Here is a 19,275-nt window from a genome sequence, read left to right as displayed (position 1 = left end):
CCCCCACCGCACCTGTTTGTACGGCCCCAGCGTCATGCTGAGGACTTGGCAGAAGCGGTGGAAGGCTTCTGTTCCTGGGAATGGGCTGCCTGCTGCAGTCTTCTTCCCTTACCTCTATCCCTGGGCAGATATTATGGGGACGAAAGGACTGAGGCTGAAAAGACTATGTCTTTTTCTGCTGAGATGTGACTTGGGGTAAAAAAGGTGGATTTTCTAGCTGTTGCCGTGGCCACCAGGTCCGATGGACCGACCCCAAATAACTCCTCCCCTTTATACGGCAATACTTCCATGTGCCGTTTGGAATCTGCATCACCTGACCACTGTCGTGTCCATAAACATCGTCTGGCAGATATGGACATCGCACTTACTCTTGATGCCAGAGTTTCGCATATATAGAAATGCATCTTTTAAATGCTCTATAGTCAATAAAATACTGTCCCTGTCAAGGGTATCAATATTTCCAGTCAGGGAATCCGACCAAGCCACCCCAGCGCTGCCCATCCAGGCTGAGGCGATCGCTGGTCGCAGTATAACACCAGTATGTGTGTATATACTTTTTAGGATATTTTCCAACCTCCTATCAGTTGGCTCCTTGAGGGCGTCCGTATCTGGAGACGGTAACGCCACTTGTTTTTATAAGCGTGTGAGCGCCTTATCCACCCTAAGGTGTGTTTCCCAACGCGCCATAACTTCTGGCGGGAAAGGGTATACCGCCAATAATTTTCTATCGGGGGAAACCCACGCATCATCACACACTTCATTTAATTTATCTGATTCAGGAAAAACCACATGTAGTTTTTTCACACTCCACATAATACCCTTTTTTGTGGTACTTGTAGTATCAGAAATATGTAACATCTCCTTCATTGCCCTTAACAAGTAACGTGTGGCCCTAAAGGAAAATACGTTTGTTTCTTCACCGTCGACACTGGAGTCAGTGTCCGTGTCTGTGTCGACCGACTGAGGTAAAAAGGACGTTTTAACGCCCCTGACGGTGTTTTAGACGCCTGGACAGGTACTAATTGGTTTGCCGGCCGTCTCATGTCGTCAACCGACCTTGCAGCGTGTTGACATTATCACGTAATTCCTTAATTAAGCCATCCATTCCGGTGTCGACTCCCTAGAGAGTGACATCACCATTACCGGCAATTGCTCCGCCTCCTCACCAACATCGTCCTCATACATGTCGACACACAAGTACCGACACACAGCACACACACAGGGAATGCTCTGATAGAGGACAGGACCCCACTAGCCCTTTGGGGAGACAGAGGGAGAGTTTGCCAGCACACACCAAAAACGCTATATTATACAGGGACAACCTTTATATAAGTGTTTTTCCCTTATAGCATTTTAATATATATATACATATCGCCAAATAAGTGCCCCCCCTCTCTGTTTTAACCCTGTTTCTGTAGTGCAGTGCAGGGGAGAGCCTGGGAGCCTTCCCACCAGCATTTCTGTGAGGGAAAATGGCGCTGTGTGCTGAGGAGAATAGGCCCCGCCCCCTTTTCGGCGGGCTTCTTCTCCCGTTTTTCTGAGACCTGGCAGGGGTTAAATACATCCATATAGCCTCCAGGGGCTATATGTGATGTATTTTTAGCCAGAATAAGGTATTATACATTGCTGCCCAGGGCGCCCCCAGCAACGCCCTGCACCCTCCGTGACCATTGGTGTGAAGTGTGTGACAACAATGGCGCACAGCTGCAGTGCTGTGCGCTACCTTCATGAAGACTGAAAAGCCTTCTGCCGCCGGTTTCTGGACCTTCAATCTTCAGCATCTGCAAGGGGGGTCGGCGGCGCGGCTCCGGGACGAACCCCAGGGTGAGACCTGTGTTCCGACTCCCTCTGGAGCTAATGGTGTCCAGTAGCCTAAGAAGCCAATCCATCCTGCACGCAGGTGAGTTGAACTTCTCTCCCCTAAGTCCCTCGATGCAGTGAGCCTGTTGCCAGCAGGACTCGCTGAAAATAAGAAACCTAAAAACTTTTTCTAAGCAGCTCCTTAAGAGAGCCACCTAGATTGCACCCTGCTCGGACGGGCACAAAAACCTAACTGAGGCTTGGAGGAGGGTCATAGGGGGAGGAGCCAGTACACACCACCTGATCCTAAAGCTTTAGTTTTGTGCCCTGTCTCCTGCGGAGCCGCTAATCCCCATGGTCCTGACGGGAGTCCCCAGCATCCACTTAGGACGTCAGAGAAAGGAGATTTACTTTGTTAAATCCTTTTCTTCGACTCCATAGGGGGCACAGTGAAACAGTGGGTATAGCCTGTAGAGGAGAGAGCCTGGGCACCAAACAGTTGCTAATGTTTTCCCAGAAGCCCCGGACTCCATCTCCATTATACCCCGCCTCAAGCCACCGACCTGGCAGTTTAAGTAGCAAGCCCATGGCAAGAAGCGAGGAGAAGGAAGACCTGCACACACTCAAACACATACAGAGGAAAGGTGCGGGAAACACTCGCCGGTCTTATCCCCATAAATTTAGAAAGCCCTCACCACATCCAGAGAGGCTTCCTCCAGAGAAGAGCTGGTACACTGAAAGCCGGCACCACAATCTGTGGAACCAAGATATGACCTTAGGTAGGTAACCCAATCGCGTCCTTAGAATGGCACGATCCAAATGGAGGAGGAAATGTGGAATCTAGAAGACGCCTGACCTCTGGCCTTTACATGTGGATGAAGGGAACAAAAAAGGCACGTTCTGGCTTTGGTAGGTGCCGCTGATGAAAGGAAGGCAGTCTTGGATGTCGCCACTGTAGCAACAATCTTGTCCAACTCCTGACCAAAGAGGATGAGCCTGGAATACAGGAGCACCTCTAACGCTTTTTTGGAATCAGAGGGTGTGATTCAGACCTGATCGCACGCCGGCGTTTTTTTTGCAGTGCTGCGATCAGGTAGTTGCCGCCTACAGGGGAAGGGGGTAGTTGATGTGCAGGGGTGCAAACGCTTGTGCAGAGAGCTGCACAAACAAAAGTTTGTGCAGTCTCTACACATCTCAGGACTTACTCAGCCGCTGCGATGATCTGGCCAGGAGCTGTTGTCAGGAATCCTCCTTCCAAACGGCTGGGCATGCCTGCGTTTTTCTGGACACTCCCTAGAAATGGTCAGTTGACACCCACAAACGGTCTCTTCTTGTCAATCTTCTTGCGATCGCTTTCTTCGTTAAAGCTGTCGCTGTCCGGCGATCCCCGAGCATACGAATGCGCAGTTCTGATCTGATCGCTGCAAAAAAAGTAGCGTGCGATCAGGTCTGAATGACCCCCAGAGTCCGTGCACCGGAAATGCAGCCTGAGCACTCACTTAGCCGCCACAGTGGACGCCGACACTTTAGATGTCAAGACCCCTGTATCAATGGCCTCCTCACCTAGGTAAGAGCCTGTCGCCTTATGAGCCCCACAATAGATATCTCCTCCCTGCTAATGCCAGAGGAGAGAACGTCCTTTAGAGCCTCACCCAGCGGCCAATGGCCTTAGCCACCCGGGCCGACAACAGCGCTGGGCACGCATCAGCACCGGCATGGGTATATGCAGTATCCAAATCAGAGGCGACATAAACGCTAGCCTCATGCTCGGAGAACTCAGTTGGAGTCGCCACCAGGAAGGGGCGGAGAACTCTCCCTTCTAGAAGGCCTGCGCTCGGATGCCCTATCCTTTTCAGCATCCGCTGAAAAGATGGCGACACCTGCACAGACTGATTAAGCAACTGCATCCACGGGGGCTCTATGGCAGACTGATGCGCAGTGTGAGCAGGCAAAACTTGTTTAACAGGGAGCACAGACCGAGCAAGGCGGGGGGGGGGAGGGGGGGGGGGGGGGGGGGCTGACCCAGGCACTGCAAGCTGGTTTACTGAGACATTACCTGCGTCAACGTTAAAGGCCAACGCTGCATCCGAAAGCGGTTCCCTCAGAGTAGCAAACAACGGACACAAAATCCATTGTGGTCCAGTTACTGAGTACAGTACAAGGGCACCCACCTCCTTGGGAGCTTTGTTCTTGGAAGACATTGTAATGTAAACCTAGGGAGTCCTCACATACAAAAGCTGACACACCAGTGTATACTGACAGGGGAGTGCAATTAGTGGCAAACGGCTGTATATATAATAACAGTGGCCACATCGGATAGAGATACAGATATATATCAAATAAGAGCATCAACACAAACTGGCCCTGGAGTGTCCCTGGTGTGACCAGTATACAGCAGCAGGACACACACAGACATAAAAACAGAAAGCACTGCACATAGACCGCTCAACGCAGAGAAAATAGTGGGCAAATAATGCTCAACAGTCCAGCCCTAAGAGCAGGAAGGAGCTATAGCTATAACCTGGCCACCAAAAGCGAGGTATATGGTTAGACAGGAGCCCACGCTTCTCTCCAAGTGCAGCACTGGGGCACACAATGTAGTCAAAAATCTGCCCAGCGTCCTAAAAAGAAGTGAAGAAAGGGGAGGAGACCGCCTTAGGTGAGCTGTCTCTGTGAGGGAGAGGCTAATAGGAGGAGTCTGCCTCCCCCTCTGCTATGGATCCCATGGTAAGTGGCCACACCGATGTAAGAGATATCCTATTCCTGCACTGCCCTAGTGGTCGTGTTTGGCGTGGGGACCCCCTGAGCAAACACAACCAGCAGTGAACAGCATGGAGCCGCGCTTACCTGTCCCCTAATGCGGCCTGCTGTCCATCCTGGATTCCCACAGAGAAAGTCACCGACTTAGTTGCCGGTGCTACCGCCACCAAGAGCTGGGTGTTGGAGCGGCAAGTATTGGGCCACTCAGAAGCAGTAATAAAAAAGTGAAAAGAAAGAAATAAAAGTAACAGGGGCACCGCCGACCGCCCCCAAACCCCCCCCCCCCCCCCCATCCCCCACAAAACAGTGCTCATGCCGACACCAAACTCAAACTGGCTGGCTGGTGGCTGGGTACAGTGGATAGGTATTCCTGGGCTGCTGGGAAAATATTAGCGACTGTTTGGTGCCCAGGTTCTCTCCTCTCCAGGCAATACACAGTGTATCCATGTGCCCCCTAGTGGAGGATGAACAAATACTATGATATACAGTATGGGTTGTTGAATTTGCTACACAATCAAGATGTTAATAAAATAGAACAAACATCATTAATCATGCTGAAACTCATCAGTCCATCTAATTCTCAATCTTGTGTAACAGTAGCTAATACTAACACCTGATTAGCATTTATGGGTGTCGGGATGTCTGCATTATGCAACTGAATAAATTTAAGACTGCAACGTATTCACCTGTGTCCCCAAATGTTTTCCATACCTGTATGCCTGTATAGCTGCAGAGGTGTTCTTCATTTCCATATATTCGTGGCCCATTAGTGTCCAAGCACCAAGATACCGCGGGTTGAGTTTTAATGCTCTCTGAAAATACAGAGCTGCTTTCTCGTGCTGGGAGCGCAGACTGTAATAGTTCCCTATGAGAATACAAAATCCCCTCAGGTTGGCATATAATCATCTATTACGACATATGCTGTTTGTAGACAACTTCCTTACCTATCACACAGCAAGTCTCCACGCGGTACTTGTCAATATCACACAGATTGTGTGCTAAATAGCTCAGCTCTGGCTTCAGACCCTTTCAAAAAAAAGAACTCGTGTTATAATGGACAAATAATGAAGCAGGAGGGATCACAGGAGGACATGAACAAACAAGCAACTAATATATTTTGTAACTTACTCGGACATATAGTAGATTTGAAAAAGTGTCCATATTTTCTATTCTAAAAGGATCCTGTTTCCGTAATTCATTGAAAATAGACAGAGCTTTATCAATATCTGTCAAAAACAAAATACTATTAGATCATTACAGACATCAATATTTGACGAGAACATAATAAGCATTGTGTTACCTTACCTCTAATGTTATGGTAGGCAACTGCTATCTGAGAAATAATATAAGTACTTTTGGAAAATCCAGCATCAATAAGACTCTGGTATTTTTGCAACGCCTCCTCAATCAACTGCTGTTCAGTGTATATATGTGCCAAGAAAAATTCCTTTATCCAGCAGTCTGGCAGTGACAGGAATTTCAGCTGTGAAATTAAAACCCAACACTGTCAAGTCTAGTACGTAAAATTAAAAACAAACAAACAAAAAACCCCATTATCATCAACTTTAATAGACTACTGGTAAAAAAAATAAAAATCAAGTGTGTAATTAGTGGTATAGGAATTGGGAGAAAGGTTTCTACAATTCTATATAATACAATTACTGGATCACTTTCTTGGAAGCTTTAGGGAGGAGGGGGTGGGGGGCATTTTTGGTTATGTTTCACCTATTGTAGTAAAGACTTAGGGAAGAACAGAGAGTTCCCCCTCCCCAAAGCCAATCTTTTCTCTTCATAACTAGCCCATCAAGGAGACAAGAAAAAAAAACAGGTACTTACCGATAAATCCCTTTCTAGAAATCCATAGCAGACACTGGAGGCTGAGTACACTGGGGATAGATGGGTTGGCTATCAGGAGCTGACACTTTAAATTAATTGAAGAGTATGCTGACTCCTCCCCCTCTATCCCCCAGAAGCCCCAGTTTCAAAAGCGGAGCTGAGGGAGACGTAGCAGAGAGGAACATATACCAAACGAACAACAAACAAACCATCCATGAACCTGAACCACAACGCAGGCAGGAAACAGTGCTGGGTGGGCGCCCAGTGTCCCTATGGATTTCGAGAAAGGGATTCATCGGTAAGTACCAAAATCCCATTTTCTCTAACATCCACTAGGGTACACTGGAGGCGGAGTACACTGGGGACGTACCAAAGCTGTCCCTGTGGGTAGGAGAGCACTGGGGAATCTGCAACACAAACCGAAAGACCAAACTGCAAGGCGGAGGTGGCAAATGTATCAAATTTGTAAAACCGAACAAACGTATGAGCCGTGGACCAGGTAGCCGCACAACAAAGCTGAGACAGAGAGGCCCCACGACTTGCAGCCCACCGACCGAATGGAGTGCGCCGAAATAACTGCAGGAAGCTGTCTAGAATTAAACAGGTAGGCCTGTCAAATGGGCAATTTAATCCATCTTGCTAAGGTCCGTTTTGAAGCAGGCCAACCACGCTTGACCGCATCATACAGAACAAACAAGGCATCCGATTTTCGTAAGGGTGCAGTATGTTCCACATAGATGCGAAGCACCCTAACAACATCCAAAGGAGACAAATCCCCTGAATCCTCGTTGAACGCAGGAACCACGATGGACTGGTTGATATGAAAAGCGGAAAGACTTTTGGGAGAAATCCAGAGTGTGTCCTAAGTTCTGCACGACCGTCGTGGAAGATCAGGTATGGCGGTCTGCATGATAAAGCAAATAAATAAGAAACCCTATGAGCTGAAGCCAAGGTTAAAAGGAGAACAGTCTTCCAAGTAAAGAACTTAAGATCCACCTCTTCCAACGGTTCAAAGAACGAGGACTGTAAGAAGAGAAGTACTAAATTGAAGTCACATGGAGCAGTAGGCAGGACAAATGGCGGCTGCAGCCGCAGCACGCCCTGCAAAAAAGTCTGCACCTCCGGCAAGAGTGTCAGTTTACGCTTGAAAAATAGAGACAAGGCGGAAATCTGAACCTTGAGGGATCCCTGGCGTCCAAGCCAGATTGTAAAAACAAAAAAAGACGGGAAAGGTGGAAAGAGCGAGAGTCCACATCTCTATCCACACACCAGAACATATAGGCTCGCCATATGCAATGGTAATGGGCAGCTGTGACAGGTTTACGTGCCCTTAGCATAGTGGGAATCAGCGAAAGTAGAATGCCCTTACGTTTTAGAATAGAGGCCTCAAGAGCCACCCTGTTAAACGCAGCCACATAAAATCGAGGTGAAGCAACGGTCCTTGTCGCAACAATTCTGGATGAAGAGGCAGTGGCCATGTGTCGTCTGCAAGAGGTAGGAGGATGTCCGAGTACCAAGCTCACCGAGGCCAATCCGGGGCCAACGGGATTACCCAGGTCTATTCTCTCTTGATCCGTTTGAGTACCGAGGTAGAAGAGGGAACGGCGGAAAGAGGTAAACCAGATCGTACGGCCAAAGAGCCGTGAGAGCATCCACTGCTTCTGCACTTGGATCCCGAGTTCTGGACATGTAGCGTGGACTATCACCCTGAGGAAGATCAAACGAGTCGAAACGCGTTGGTGGAGTGTTTATGTTGGGACACCTGGACCTGTACCTGTGGCATCCAGCAGAGTGAGACTGCACAACCGTGTGATTATAAAGAAATTGAAACTGGGACCTTTTGAATCATATAAGGACAACCTGCAATATAAGTATCTGTCACTCTTCTTTTGTTTGGCGCAGATTGAATATCACCTCTTTGTAGTATGTAGCGTGGCAGTTGACGATTCAACCGGGAAGCCATGAGGTCCACCTGTGGACGACCCCAGCGCCGAATCCGTTGTTGAAACACTTGAGGATGAAGGGCCCACTGGCCCGGGTGAAGGTCCTGACATCTGAGATAATCGGCTTCCCAATTGTCTACCCATAGAATGAAGGCATCCGATAGAATGACGTTGTGAAGTTCGGCCCACCATAGAATCCGAGCCACTTCCCGCATGGCCGTGCAACTCTGTGTGCCTCCCTGGCGACTGATATGTGACTGCGGTCGCATTGGATAATTGCACCGGAACCACCTTTGATTGGAGTAGGTGAACTGCTTCTTGCAACGAGTTGAAGATCGTTCTTCGTTCCAATACATTTATTGGCAGTGACTGTTCCTGACTCGACCATCGGCCTTGGAAATTATTCTCCAGGAGCACTCCTCCCCAGCCCCTGAGGCTGGCATCGGTTGCAACCAAGATCCAATCCCATATGCCGAACCTTATCCCGGCCGTATGGTTGTGCAGATGAAGCCACCAGAGAAGAGACACTCGAGTGTTTGGAGACCATTTCACGGTCCTGTGATGATGGAGATGTGACCCCGACCATTGTGTTAAAAGGTCTAGTTGGAATGGTCGAGAATGAAATAGACCAAATCATAATGTCTCGTAGGCTGCTACCATTTTCCCAAAGAGACGGTTACACAGTTGCAACAACAATTTCTTTGGTTTGAGGACCTTCTGAACCAACAGCCGGATACTCTGTGCTTTGTGTACCGGCAGGAATATTTTTTGCAAGGTCGTATCCATACCTAGACACAGGAATTGGATGCGCTGAGACGACAAAAAATTGGACTTCTTGAAATGGAGTATACACCCATGCGCTAGGAGAACCTCGTGGGTGATCAAGGCATGGTTTCGGAGAATGTCCATCGACGTCGCCTTGAGGAGAAGGTCGTCTAGGTACGGCACCACCGTTACACCCCGTGATCGAAGGTGTGCCACCATGACTGCCCCTGACCTTGGTAAACACTCTTGGAGCCGAAGACAGGCCAAACGGAAGTGCTCTGAATTGTTAATGGTTTTGTAGTATTGCGAATCTCAAGAACTCCTGATGAGGCTCCCAAATGGGGATGTGTAGGCACACATCCTTTATGTCCAGGGATAACATGAACTTTTCTGGCTCCAGACCCGCAATTACTGAACTAATGGACTCCATCTTGAATCGGTAATATGTTAGATATTGATTCAACAATTTCAAATTCAGAATGGGTCTCACTGAGCCCTCCGGCTTCTGAACTACAAACAGGTTTGAATAAAACCCTTTCGTCTGCTGTGGGCCTGGGACCGGTACTAATACTGCAGAGTCCAGGAGGGACTGAATTACCCCCTGAAGAGCCATTTGTCTTTCTTCCGATATCGTAAGGCCGATGGTAAAGAACCTCATTGGAGGTGAAACTTCGAAATCGATTTTGTAACCTCTGGACACTAGAAAACGAATCCACCTATCCATGGACGTATGGACCCACACCTCCTGGAAATTCCGGAGACGCACTCCCACCATGGAAGACCCCAGGTGGGAAGGGAGCCCGTCATGCCACTGTCTTCTCAGAGGGCTTAGGCTCTTGGCGACGGGGGGTAGTTTGTTACACAACCAAAGAGCTCTGTGAGCTGCAACCGCGGATGCTGAGATCTGAGCCCCCACCTGACCAATATCACGTGAGGCCTCCCCCAAATAGGCCGCAGATTCTTTAATATGTTCCGCTAAGACTATTAAGTCATCAATCGGAATCCCCCGCTTCCAAGTCCATGACCAACTGGGTAGCCCAATATTATACTGCCTTGTTTACCCACGATCCAACTAAGGCTGGTCGAAGCAAGGCGCCAGCAGCTGTATATATCGATTTCAGGGTCGTTTCCATCTTACGGTCCGATGGATCTTTTAAGGCTGCCACCCCCGGAACCGGTAAGGCGATTTTCTTGGACAATCTGGAAAGTGACGAGTCCACCAGGGGAGGTTGTTCCCATTTTTCCATCATAGAGGCTCGAAAAGGGTATGATGAGAGGAACCGTTTCGGAACATGGAATCATTTATCTGGGTGCTTCCACGTTTCAGCTAAAAGTTCATCCAGCTTTGCAGAAAAGGGAAAAGTCGCTACGGACTTGCGCTCTCCAAATAGGGAAGAATCAGGAGATTCTGGAGTTATCATGTCTGTAATATTTAATACCTGATGAACCGCCCCTATAAGGGCTTCTATTCCAGGTGTGTCGTCTCGTGAGGTAGACTCCTCACCATCCGACACGTCCTCAATCTCTCCTTCTCCCTCATTCCCTTCTCTTAGTCTACGTTCCTCATCTGACTCATTCGATTGCAGAATTTCCGGAAGAGTCCGTTTCTTTTTAGGGCACTCAGGCGCTGCTTGTCTAGTGGAGGAATCCATCCGTCTGGCCAAGCCTTCCACGGACTTGGCCAAGTCCGTTGCCCAGGCCAGTTCTATAGGGAGAGAAGAGGGTAAAGAAGAATCACGATCTCTGGCAGATTGCCGATCTCAGCGAGAGGCCACCAATTCGCATCCAAGATCAGACACAACCTGAGCCAAAGTCAATGCCTAAGGTGGGTATGAACCCTCCGCAGATGTAGTGGTTTGGACCCCGTCGTATTGCACGCATGCAGAACATATGGTGGAACCATCAGATGCCTGAGGCAACTTTTTGTTACATTTGATGCATACAAATAAACTTTTGCAAAGTTTTTTTGAGCTGTACCCTTGCCTGACATTGTGGTCCAGGTCCAGGGATGAACTGGTCAAACACGCACTCACTAACACAACAAGGGTTAAAGGAGGGCAATAGAGGAAGAGGCGAAAGCACAATCTGAGCAACTATTGCTCTTCCCTTTGTTAATACAGAACTAGATCCCCACTATGCCAACAATCTTCCCAGTGAACTTCAACCTCCAGTCAGTTGAAGATATCCGGGGTAGAGCAGGGAATCTTCTGTAGAAAGGTCTCCCATTGAACTATAAGCAGAGAGAAACAGTGCGTTGCATGCAGGAGCTGTAACACACCAAGCTACACCCCCCTACTTCCCACCGCTATGTACCCGCTCAGTGCAATTAGAAGCGTGGCCAGGTACCAGAGGCTAAGTAAAAGCCTGTAAGATGCTCTATAGCCGCAGCTATCAGCTCCTCAGCGCTGTGTAGTTCTCCCCTCTCCCTATCACCGTGCTCAAGATTCCTCTGCAGCTGCTAACTGAGCCGCGCTCTGCTGCGGGTGCTTCTCTACTGCCGCGCTGAACACACTCGCCCACTAAAGGCTAATGCCGCTACCGCAGCCCGTGCGTGGCACCAGGAAGAGGGGAAGGCAGCACTGCTGCGCTTACCTTACTGAAGACCTCAGGTGCGCGGCATGCAGAGTGGAGTCTGGCAGAAGCTTATTCAGTAAGCTCTGACAGATCACTCCTGACTTCTCCTGTCAGGCTGCAAGAGGACCCGGACCCCACCTTTGAAGAGGTGACAAAGGGCCTCTCCTGAGGTAATTCTTCTGAACGTGCTGGAGCAGCAGCAGTATGTGACTGGCTCCCTCGGCACATTAAAGAAACTGGGGCTTCTGGGGGATAGAGGGGGAGAAGTCTGCATACTCTCGATTAATTTAAAGTGCCAGCTCCTGATAGCCAACCCGTCTATCCCCAGCGTACTCAGCCTCCAGTGTCCCACAGTGGATGCTAGAGAAAAGTACACATGGAAGACCATCTGCCCAGTCTGCAAACCCTGGCTGACAACACCCCATGGTACACAGTCAAGAACAGTCAAACTCCCTGGTTGGGTGTGCCGTTAGCCCAGAGGCAACATATATCCTCACCACAACACCAGTTGGATTTTCGCACTGACTGAGTAGGGGTTCTTGGAGGAGCAATCACAACCCATTTATGTGGCTTTCATTAAAGGACAAACAGGCTGCCCCATCAACAAAACTCAATATCAACACTTTTAGGGAGCCCTTAGATGAGATGAAGGGATATATGGTTGATTATAAGTGAAATATATTTATGCAGTATGTTATCATCATAATAAACTGTAAACATAGATAAAAGAACCAGGAAGCTACTGAACTGATTATTGTAAGAGACTGGGAAGAGTGATGACTTAACAAGAAAAAATGTCCACTGTTGGCAAAGGTGTACCTCAGGCGAAAGAAAGGGAAAGTTAAAATTCTGGTGAACTAGAGATAGCTTTCCAATTCTGTAATTCTTTTTACATGTATAGAACTGAGGTTTTGCAATCAGGTAATAGGTCATATAGATATATGATATATGTAGAATGGTACAAACAGGGTCTCACAATAGTGAAAGTACTTCAGAAAAGTTTAATTCACACATCCAAATATACAAAAACACGTGTCCTGTGTCCTTTGTATTAATGCATACAGCATGATTTGAACTACTGTTTGTGGCTTACGCCACACTAATAGTTATGTCCGCCGGCTCTCCGCTTATCTACACTTCCATATGTGCCGCTGGCCTTAGGAATGACAAGTCATGAAGGATGAAGTCTGATGATGACGACAAAACATGTTGGTCATTGCTAAGACCAGCAGTAAACACGCAGTACACCAAGGTCAAAGCGAGGTTTGGATTGGACAAAACCCCCGAAGTCCCACAAGAACGGGATTTGGAAGTACAGGCAAGCTGAGAGTCGGAGTGTGGATATATGTCTGACATATCACGCTGGTGGTGCAGCAGAGCAGATGACGACACATCTTCACGCTAGGCTGTTTTAAAGGGGCACCGCACCCGCCCAATTTTTAAATGGTACAATGCGCCTTGCCCTTTTAGCTGCACCCTGCTAAAGCAGCCTGCCATGTGCCTTCCCTACCCACAGGCCGCAGTGTCCAGCAGGTAGGAAAAGTTGCTGTGCAGAGATCACTGCCAGGTGAATAGATGCCTTGCATATGTGCACAGCATCTATTCACAGTAAGGAGAGAGCTTGGGGGAAGCACAGCATAAGTGTTGGACACGCCCCCAATAGTGATGACCACGGGGACGCACCCACCTCCCCAGCCAGCTATGCCTCCTTTTCCATAACACTCCCGCAGCGATGTTGTCCCCATCCCTCAGCACCCTGCCCTGCCTGCATTCTAGCGGGAACACTACGTTACATCTACCTTTGTGTACGGGCTAATGAATGAACCACATATTGGCCGCAGCAACCACAGACAGTGACATAACTATCGGTTCCGGTGACCAGGCATGACAGGTGAAGCGGGCTGGTAAGTGTGTATGCACATATTATTTGTGCAAAACACAAAAAGTTGTTGGATCGTTGGCCAGTTGAGCAGTCGGCCAATCCATTGTTCAGGCATATACCCAATATTAGGCACGGGCTGTGCAAGGGGCCTCTCCCAGTCAGCCATACTTGTGAGTTCATCTCCTGTAACTGGCCCTTAAGTTAGTGTTCTATTTGGAACAGAAGACAACCAATGAGTATGTCCCTTTAATGCTCTACGTACCATAGTGTCAAAGTCAGAAAAATATCACGATGCACACTGCCATATTTGCACCTCATATGTGTCCCTGCTGCGCATGCGTGCGCTCTCCCGTGCGTGCGCATACTCGCTGTTGCGGGCACCCGCAGGCGCACGGTATGCGCATTTACGGTAGAGATTGTATGCGTCTAGCGGGCGACTCTTTCGTTACATATTTTCACCATATAATGTAGTTTGTAGATCAAGGTCCCTTTGATAGATTCTGAAAGTTTAGTTAATATAGCATGTTCATGGACAGAGAAATCCCTCTTTGTTTGATACGAAGGGTCAGACAGGAGTAATACTGTGGTGTTTAGTATCCATCGGAAGAATATTTAATTAGCAATATTCCGGTGTTGGTTTGAAGCGGACTAATCGCTCGTGCAAATAGTTATGGACATAAGAAGTTTATGTCCATTTACTATTATTTGCACTTACTTATCCATGCGGCGGGAAACCCAGTTTCCCACCCACCTGAGCAGTTGGAAATTGTCACAGCCCACCTGTATGAATCAACCTATGACCTTTTGTTATGATGCGAGGAGGAATTCCTGTGTCCAATGAACAATGAGATTGTAGGGACCATTGAATTGTATTGTGTGTGGGGCATAAATAGACAAGCCGATCACATCCAACTCACTCTTCAACGGTTCTCATTGCTGAAAATCGGGAGCTGGATGTCCAGAGGCGCATGCGATCGTTCCCCTTTGTGCGTAAGTCTTTCTCCGCAATCATATTGTCTTTCTTGTTATTATGGGCCATATCTCTCTCTCTCTCTCTTCTCTTTCTCTCGTATTCTCTTAAACGTAATAGTATTGTATTGTATTTACTGTGTAGTTATCTGGTTAGTTAGTCTATGTTATATTGTAGTGTATGACTTGTATTGTATTATTCTTTTTCTCAAGTATAACATTCATATAAGGCGTTAGACCCTAAGCCCGGTAGTTGTGTATTTATTATAGTGTTAAGTATTCACAGAGCGTCGGTGACGCTCAAACAGCTTTTAAGTTAATAAGGTTACACTGTGTTGCATCTACACCCTATCTCTACACTAAGGTTTTACTGCATATTACATTGTTTATGGTTTAGATATAAAGGTTTAACATTGTGAGCGTCTGCGCCGCTGGTGATCTCCTCGTGGTCCCGAGCGTCCGCTACGCTATAGCGAACCATTACGTTAGTCGGCAGCCAATAGCGTGCCTGCCTGTGATCTCTTGGCCGTGAGCGAACGTGACGCTTGAGCGTCTCGACCACGGCTAAGCGATTGTTACGCAACGTGCGTATCCTTACGGTACTCCATACGTCAATAGCGTACAGTGTTCTTAGGCCTCTTAAAGGGTTTTAAATAAGATAAATATTTAGCTTTATCAATTGGCGGCTCGTCCTGTCCTTCACATCTCTGCTAGGTAATTTCAGCAGACATTATCCAGCAGCAAAGGGCGGGAGGTCATATTCCTCGTAGTGCTGTTTGGATAAGCGTCTGCTTCGCTTAGTAAAGGGTGCTGAAGGAATCCGGAACCGGAGGTAAGAACAAAACGCTAGTGTCTTTTAAAACTGTTTATTTCTGTCTTGCGTACGCACGCACGCACATATCTGCATTTCTTTTTCATTCGTGTATTTTCATATCACTCTCCTGTTTGCCATTTTATAATTGATAAAACGTGCTAAGAGAGATTTGTCGCTATTTCATAGTTAAAGTGTAAATGTAATATATAAAGGGATAAAGTGTAAAGCCCACACGCAACTCTACCTAAGGTATAAGGAGAGATTGGTGTGTTGCGCGGTAGACGATCGAGGATCATCTACATTGATAAACGTGTTAGTTGTGTTACGGTGGATATTTGCTTTGCGTACACGTGTCTCTAACAAAGGGTGAGACTCGCGTACGCAACTCAAAGGCCGACGCACGCAGCGTAAATTACGCAACGGAGCGTCCGGGTACGCCCACGTAGCTCAAATCACACGGTAGTCTTATCGTAACAGGCGAAAAGGTGGCAACGCGATAAATAGCGCAAGTTTATTTTAGTGTCCGAAATTTAGACTAACAGATCCTTCTCCAAATTCACAACACATCTGGTTTAAAGAAAATTTCTGCGCAGAAATAGAAATAGAAACAAAAGTGTACATGTGGTGAGTGAGTGTTTTGTATATATAAGTTTATACAATTTTCCAGGTTGAACCACAAGAAGTCGAGTTCTCGCAGAGGTACATGCATGTAAGTGTCGTACATGGTGGCGAGGGAGGCATCCTTTGTTAAATATAAAATTTGAGCAGTAGAGTATAGTAGACCAGGAGGTCATACTACAGACCAGGAGGTCCAGGTACAGCAGACTAAGAAGTCTGCCATAAATAAGAGAAAAGGGCACAACCCAGGGGGTTGGTGCAAAACCCATATAGGCCAATAAAGCTCTGGCTGAAGGAATTCGCAGCCGAAATTTTCGATTCCACTGGTCGCTCAGCACATAAGATTAGTTGCTTATGTGCTGAACGATTGTACCGCACGTAATTGTGTACATTAGTTAATCTGACCAGTACCATTTGTGTACGAACCCGGTCATAAAACTATTTGTACATTCTGATGTGATTTGTGTAATTTTTTATTTTCTGAAGGGAAGTTCGCTGGTCACTCAGGAATTGTCCAACAACCAATAGTTACTGGAAAGAGTAAGTGTTCTGCGGATATCCCTCACATGTTCCAGTAAATAGAGGTTCATAGGGGCCCTGGGTCGAGTACGCCAGCGCTAAGGCAGTGTGTAGGTCGTATTGGTCGGCGTGGGCGAGTGAGTGGGGTACTAGGTAAACCGCCACCGTCAGCCTATCGTGAACATTTTGGTTTTTGTAAGGGTTCGCTGAAGACCCTGATTGAAGGTCAGAGGTGGTGAAAGCAACGCCTGCAAGTTATGGGGGCCAATTGTTCAGGAAGGGGGCGATCAACCTCGGTTCGGGTTGATTCAGTAAACCGACCAGTCGGGTCGGCAAGGTACGTAATGTGTGAAAAATATGGTTCACATACAGAGGTTTTATGTGATGAATGGGAGAGAATGACAGTGCATGACGGGGAGAAATTCCCAAGAGTAGGTAGCTTTAGCCCAGAAGTGTTGCAAAATTTAAGGAGGAGGATATGTCTCATTAAATCAACAAAGAGACGAATCCAACATTATGATTATTTGCAGTTATGGCAACAGGAGGGTGAAATACAGAGAGGATTGGCTCTGGCGGCGGGATCTAATCCTATCAAGAAATTGATAGCGACGGCCCCGCCGCCACCATACATATCAGGAGAGAAATTGGTTGCGGAGAATGACGCATTAGGGTGTAACAAACAAACACTTAGCAACTGTGTAAATGTTAATAAGTTAACAAATGCAAGTATTAACCCGTGCAAGTTGTACCCTGTTTTGAACTTTCCGCAGGAGTGTGATCAAGAGGACGAATCGGCAACAATATCGGCGCTCTCTCTAGCAGCCACCATAGCAGAGACAACAGTAGGCACGGCTCCACCCACGAGAATAGTAACAAAAGCCCCTAGCGGAGGGATAGGTGAGGTCGTATCTACAGGTAAGTACGGCACCATACACTATGCTGAAACCATTTCACCACAGGCTGTAGAACCTACACAGAGTGATGTTAGTAGACTTAATCCTGTTAGGGTAATAGCAGTTCCAAATGGGAAAACTGACACGACAGGAATCACACCTGTTAGGAACATTGCCATGTACAGCCCATTTTCCCGAATGGAATTAAGAACCATAGTGTCTGAATTCCCTGATCCTAGAAAAGACTTAGTTGCTAGCCAGAAATACACCAGAGACCTAGGAAACACTTTAGAGCCCAATAACAAAGACTGGCAGATATTGCTGAGGGCATGTTTACCCTCAAATGTCGACGCAGCTCAATTTTTAGCTGACTGTGGATTGGATCAGGATGTACCTCTTACAGATGTGTACAACAAAGATAACGTAAAAAGAATAAGTTTACAGTTAAAGGAGTATTTCCCAGCGGTAGTTAAGTGGAACAAGATTTTCTCCATTAAACAGAAAGAGTCAGAAACTGCTGCAGAATATTTTCACAGGGCATTACTAGAAATGGCAAAATACACAGGTATAGAGGACATTAAAACAAACATAAACCATCGAGAAGTAGCAGTATCCGTACTAATGGATGGTTTAAAAGAGACATTAAAGACAGGGGTACAGACCACGCAACCATGTTGGCGAGGTCTGTCGGTGGCTACTTTGAGAGAGGCTGCTATTGATCACGACCGGAATATCACCCGACACAGGGAGTCACAAGGTGATAAGTTAATGGCCGTAAGTATACAGGCCCTGACCACAAGGCAGCCTTTGTATAAATCACCAAACCCTGTGGGTAAGTCAAATGTGGTAACTTGTTTTTCTTGTCATAGACAGGGACGCATGGCACGAGACTGTAGAGTGAAAAATTCACAAAACTCATATCAACCCCCTAGACAACGACACGACACACGACATTGGGAGCAGGGTCCGCAGAAACGGAGTTATGAGCCACATGCAGGGGAAACAAAAAGATACCCCCCGAACAGAGACTGGAAAGCCTCTAGCAGTTCCCATTTAACCCCTTCACAAGTAGTTGCTGCCAGCGGGATTCAGGGAGGTCACCATACCCAATAGGGGTGTGGCCATACCTGTAATCTACAGCCAGTAAAATTGATTGCAAGTCTTGGGAGTGAACCTGAAATTGCAATTAATGTAGCTGGTAAAACATTAAACTTCCTTGTAGATACAGGGGCGGCCAAATCAGTGATAAATTCGACAGTGGGTATGAGAACCACTGGTAAGACAATTCCAGCCATGGGAGTAACAGGAGTAGTCCAGCACTACCCTGTTAGCAAACCAGCCGAGATTACAGTAGGGCCTTTACATACCAAGCATTCCTTTTTGCTGGCTGCATCGGCACCGACTAATCTCCTGGGAAGAGACTTATTGTGTAAAATGGGGTGCGTCATTTATTGTACTCCTGAGGGTGTATTCTTGGACATACCTGAGAATCACGCTCAGGAAGTGCGAGACATGTTAGACTCCCCATCAAAATTAATGTCACATACCATTATGACAAATAGGACTCCATCCCAAGTAGAAGAAATGACATCCCAGATACCAGAGTCACTATGGACTAAAGATGGACAGGACACTGGATTGATGGCAAACGTAGCTCCGGTAGTTGTGCAAGTAAAAGATGGTAGGATAGCTCCAAAAATCCCACAGTACCCTCTGAAGCCAGAGGTGGAGTTAGGAGTTTACCCAGTAATAGAGCGCTTGCTACAACAGGGCATTCTGGTAAGAACGTCCAGCACTGCCAATAGTCCCATCTTCCCTGTTAAAAAGAGTGGGGGGAGGGGTTACAGGCTAGTGCAGGATCTAAGGGGGATTAACAAAATAGTTGAGAGTCAGTTCCCCGTA

General features: G+C 47.3%; 1 protein-coding gene across 2 annotated transcripts in view; it reads right to left on the bottom strand.

Annotated features, from left to right (window-relative positions):
• CDC23 (cell division cycle 23) overlaps window positions 1-19,275 on the bottom strand; it is a 102,585-nt gene that overhangs the window by 15,719 nt on the left and 67,591 nt on the right. For both annotated transcript variants that reach the window (XM_063927882.1, XM_063927881.1), the window contains exons 7-10: window positions 5,866-6,043; window positions 5,689-5,786; window positions 5,505-5,586; window positions 5,272-5,425 (exon numbers count right to left, since the gene is read on the bottom strand). In XM_063927882.1, the coding sequence (XP_063783952.1) occupies window positions 5,272-5,425; window positions 5,505-5,586; window positions 5,689-5,786; window positions 5,866-6,043 (512 nt within the window). The remainder of the gene's footprint in view (window positions 1-5,271; window positions 5,426-5,504; window positions 5,587-5,688; window positions 5,787-5,865; window positions 6,044-19,275) is intronic.

The sequence above is a fragment of the Pseudophryne corroboree genome, chromosome 6 (genome assembly GCF_028390025.1).
Source record: "Pseudophryne corroboree isolate aPseCor3 chromosome 6, aPseCor3.hap2, whole genome shotgun sequence".
NCBI classification, from domain to species: Eukaryota; Metazoa; Chordata; class Amphibia; order Anura; family Myobatrachidae; genus Pseudophryne; species Pseudophryne corroboree.
This window is presented reverse-complemented; position numbering and strand designations above follow the sequence as displayed.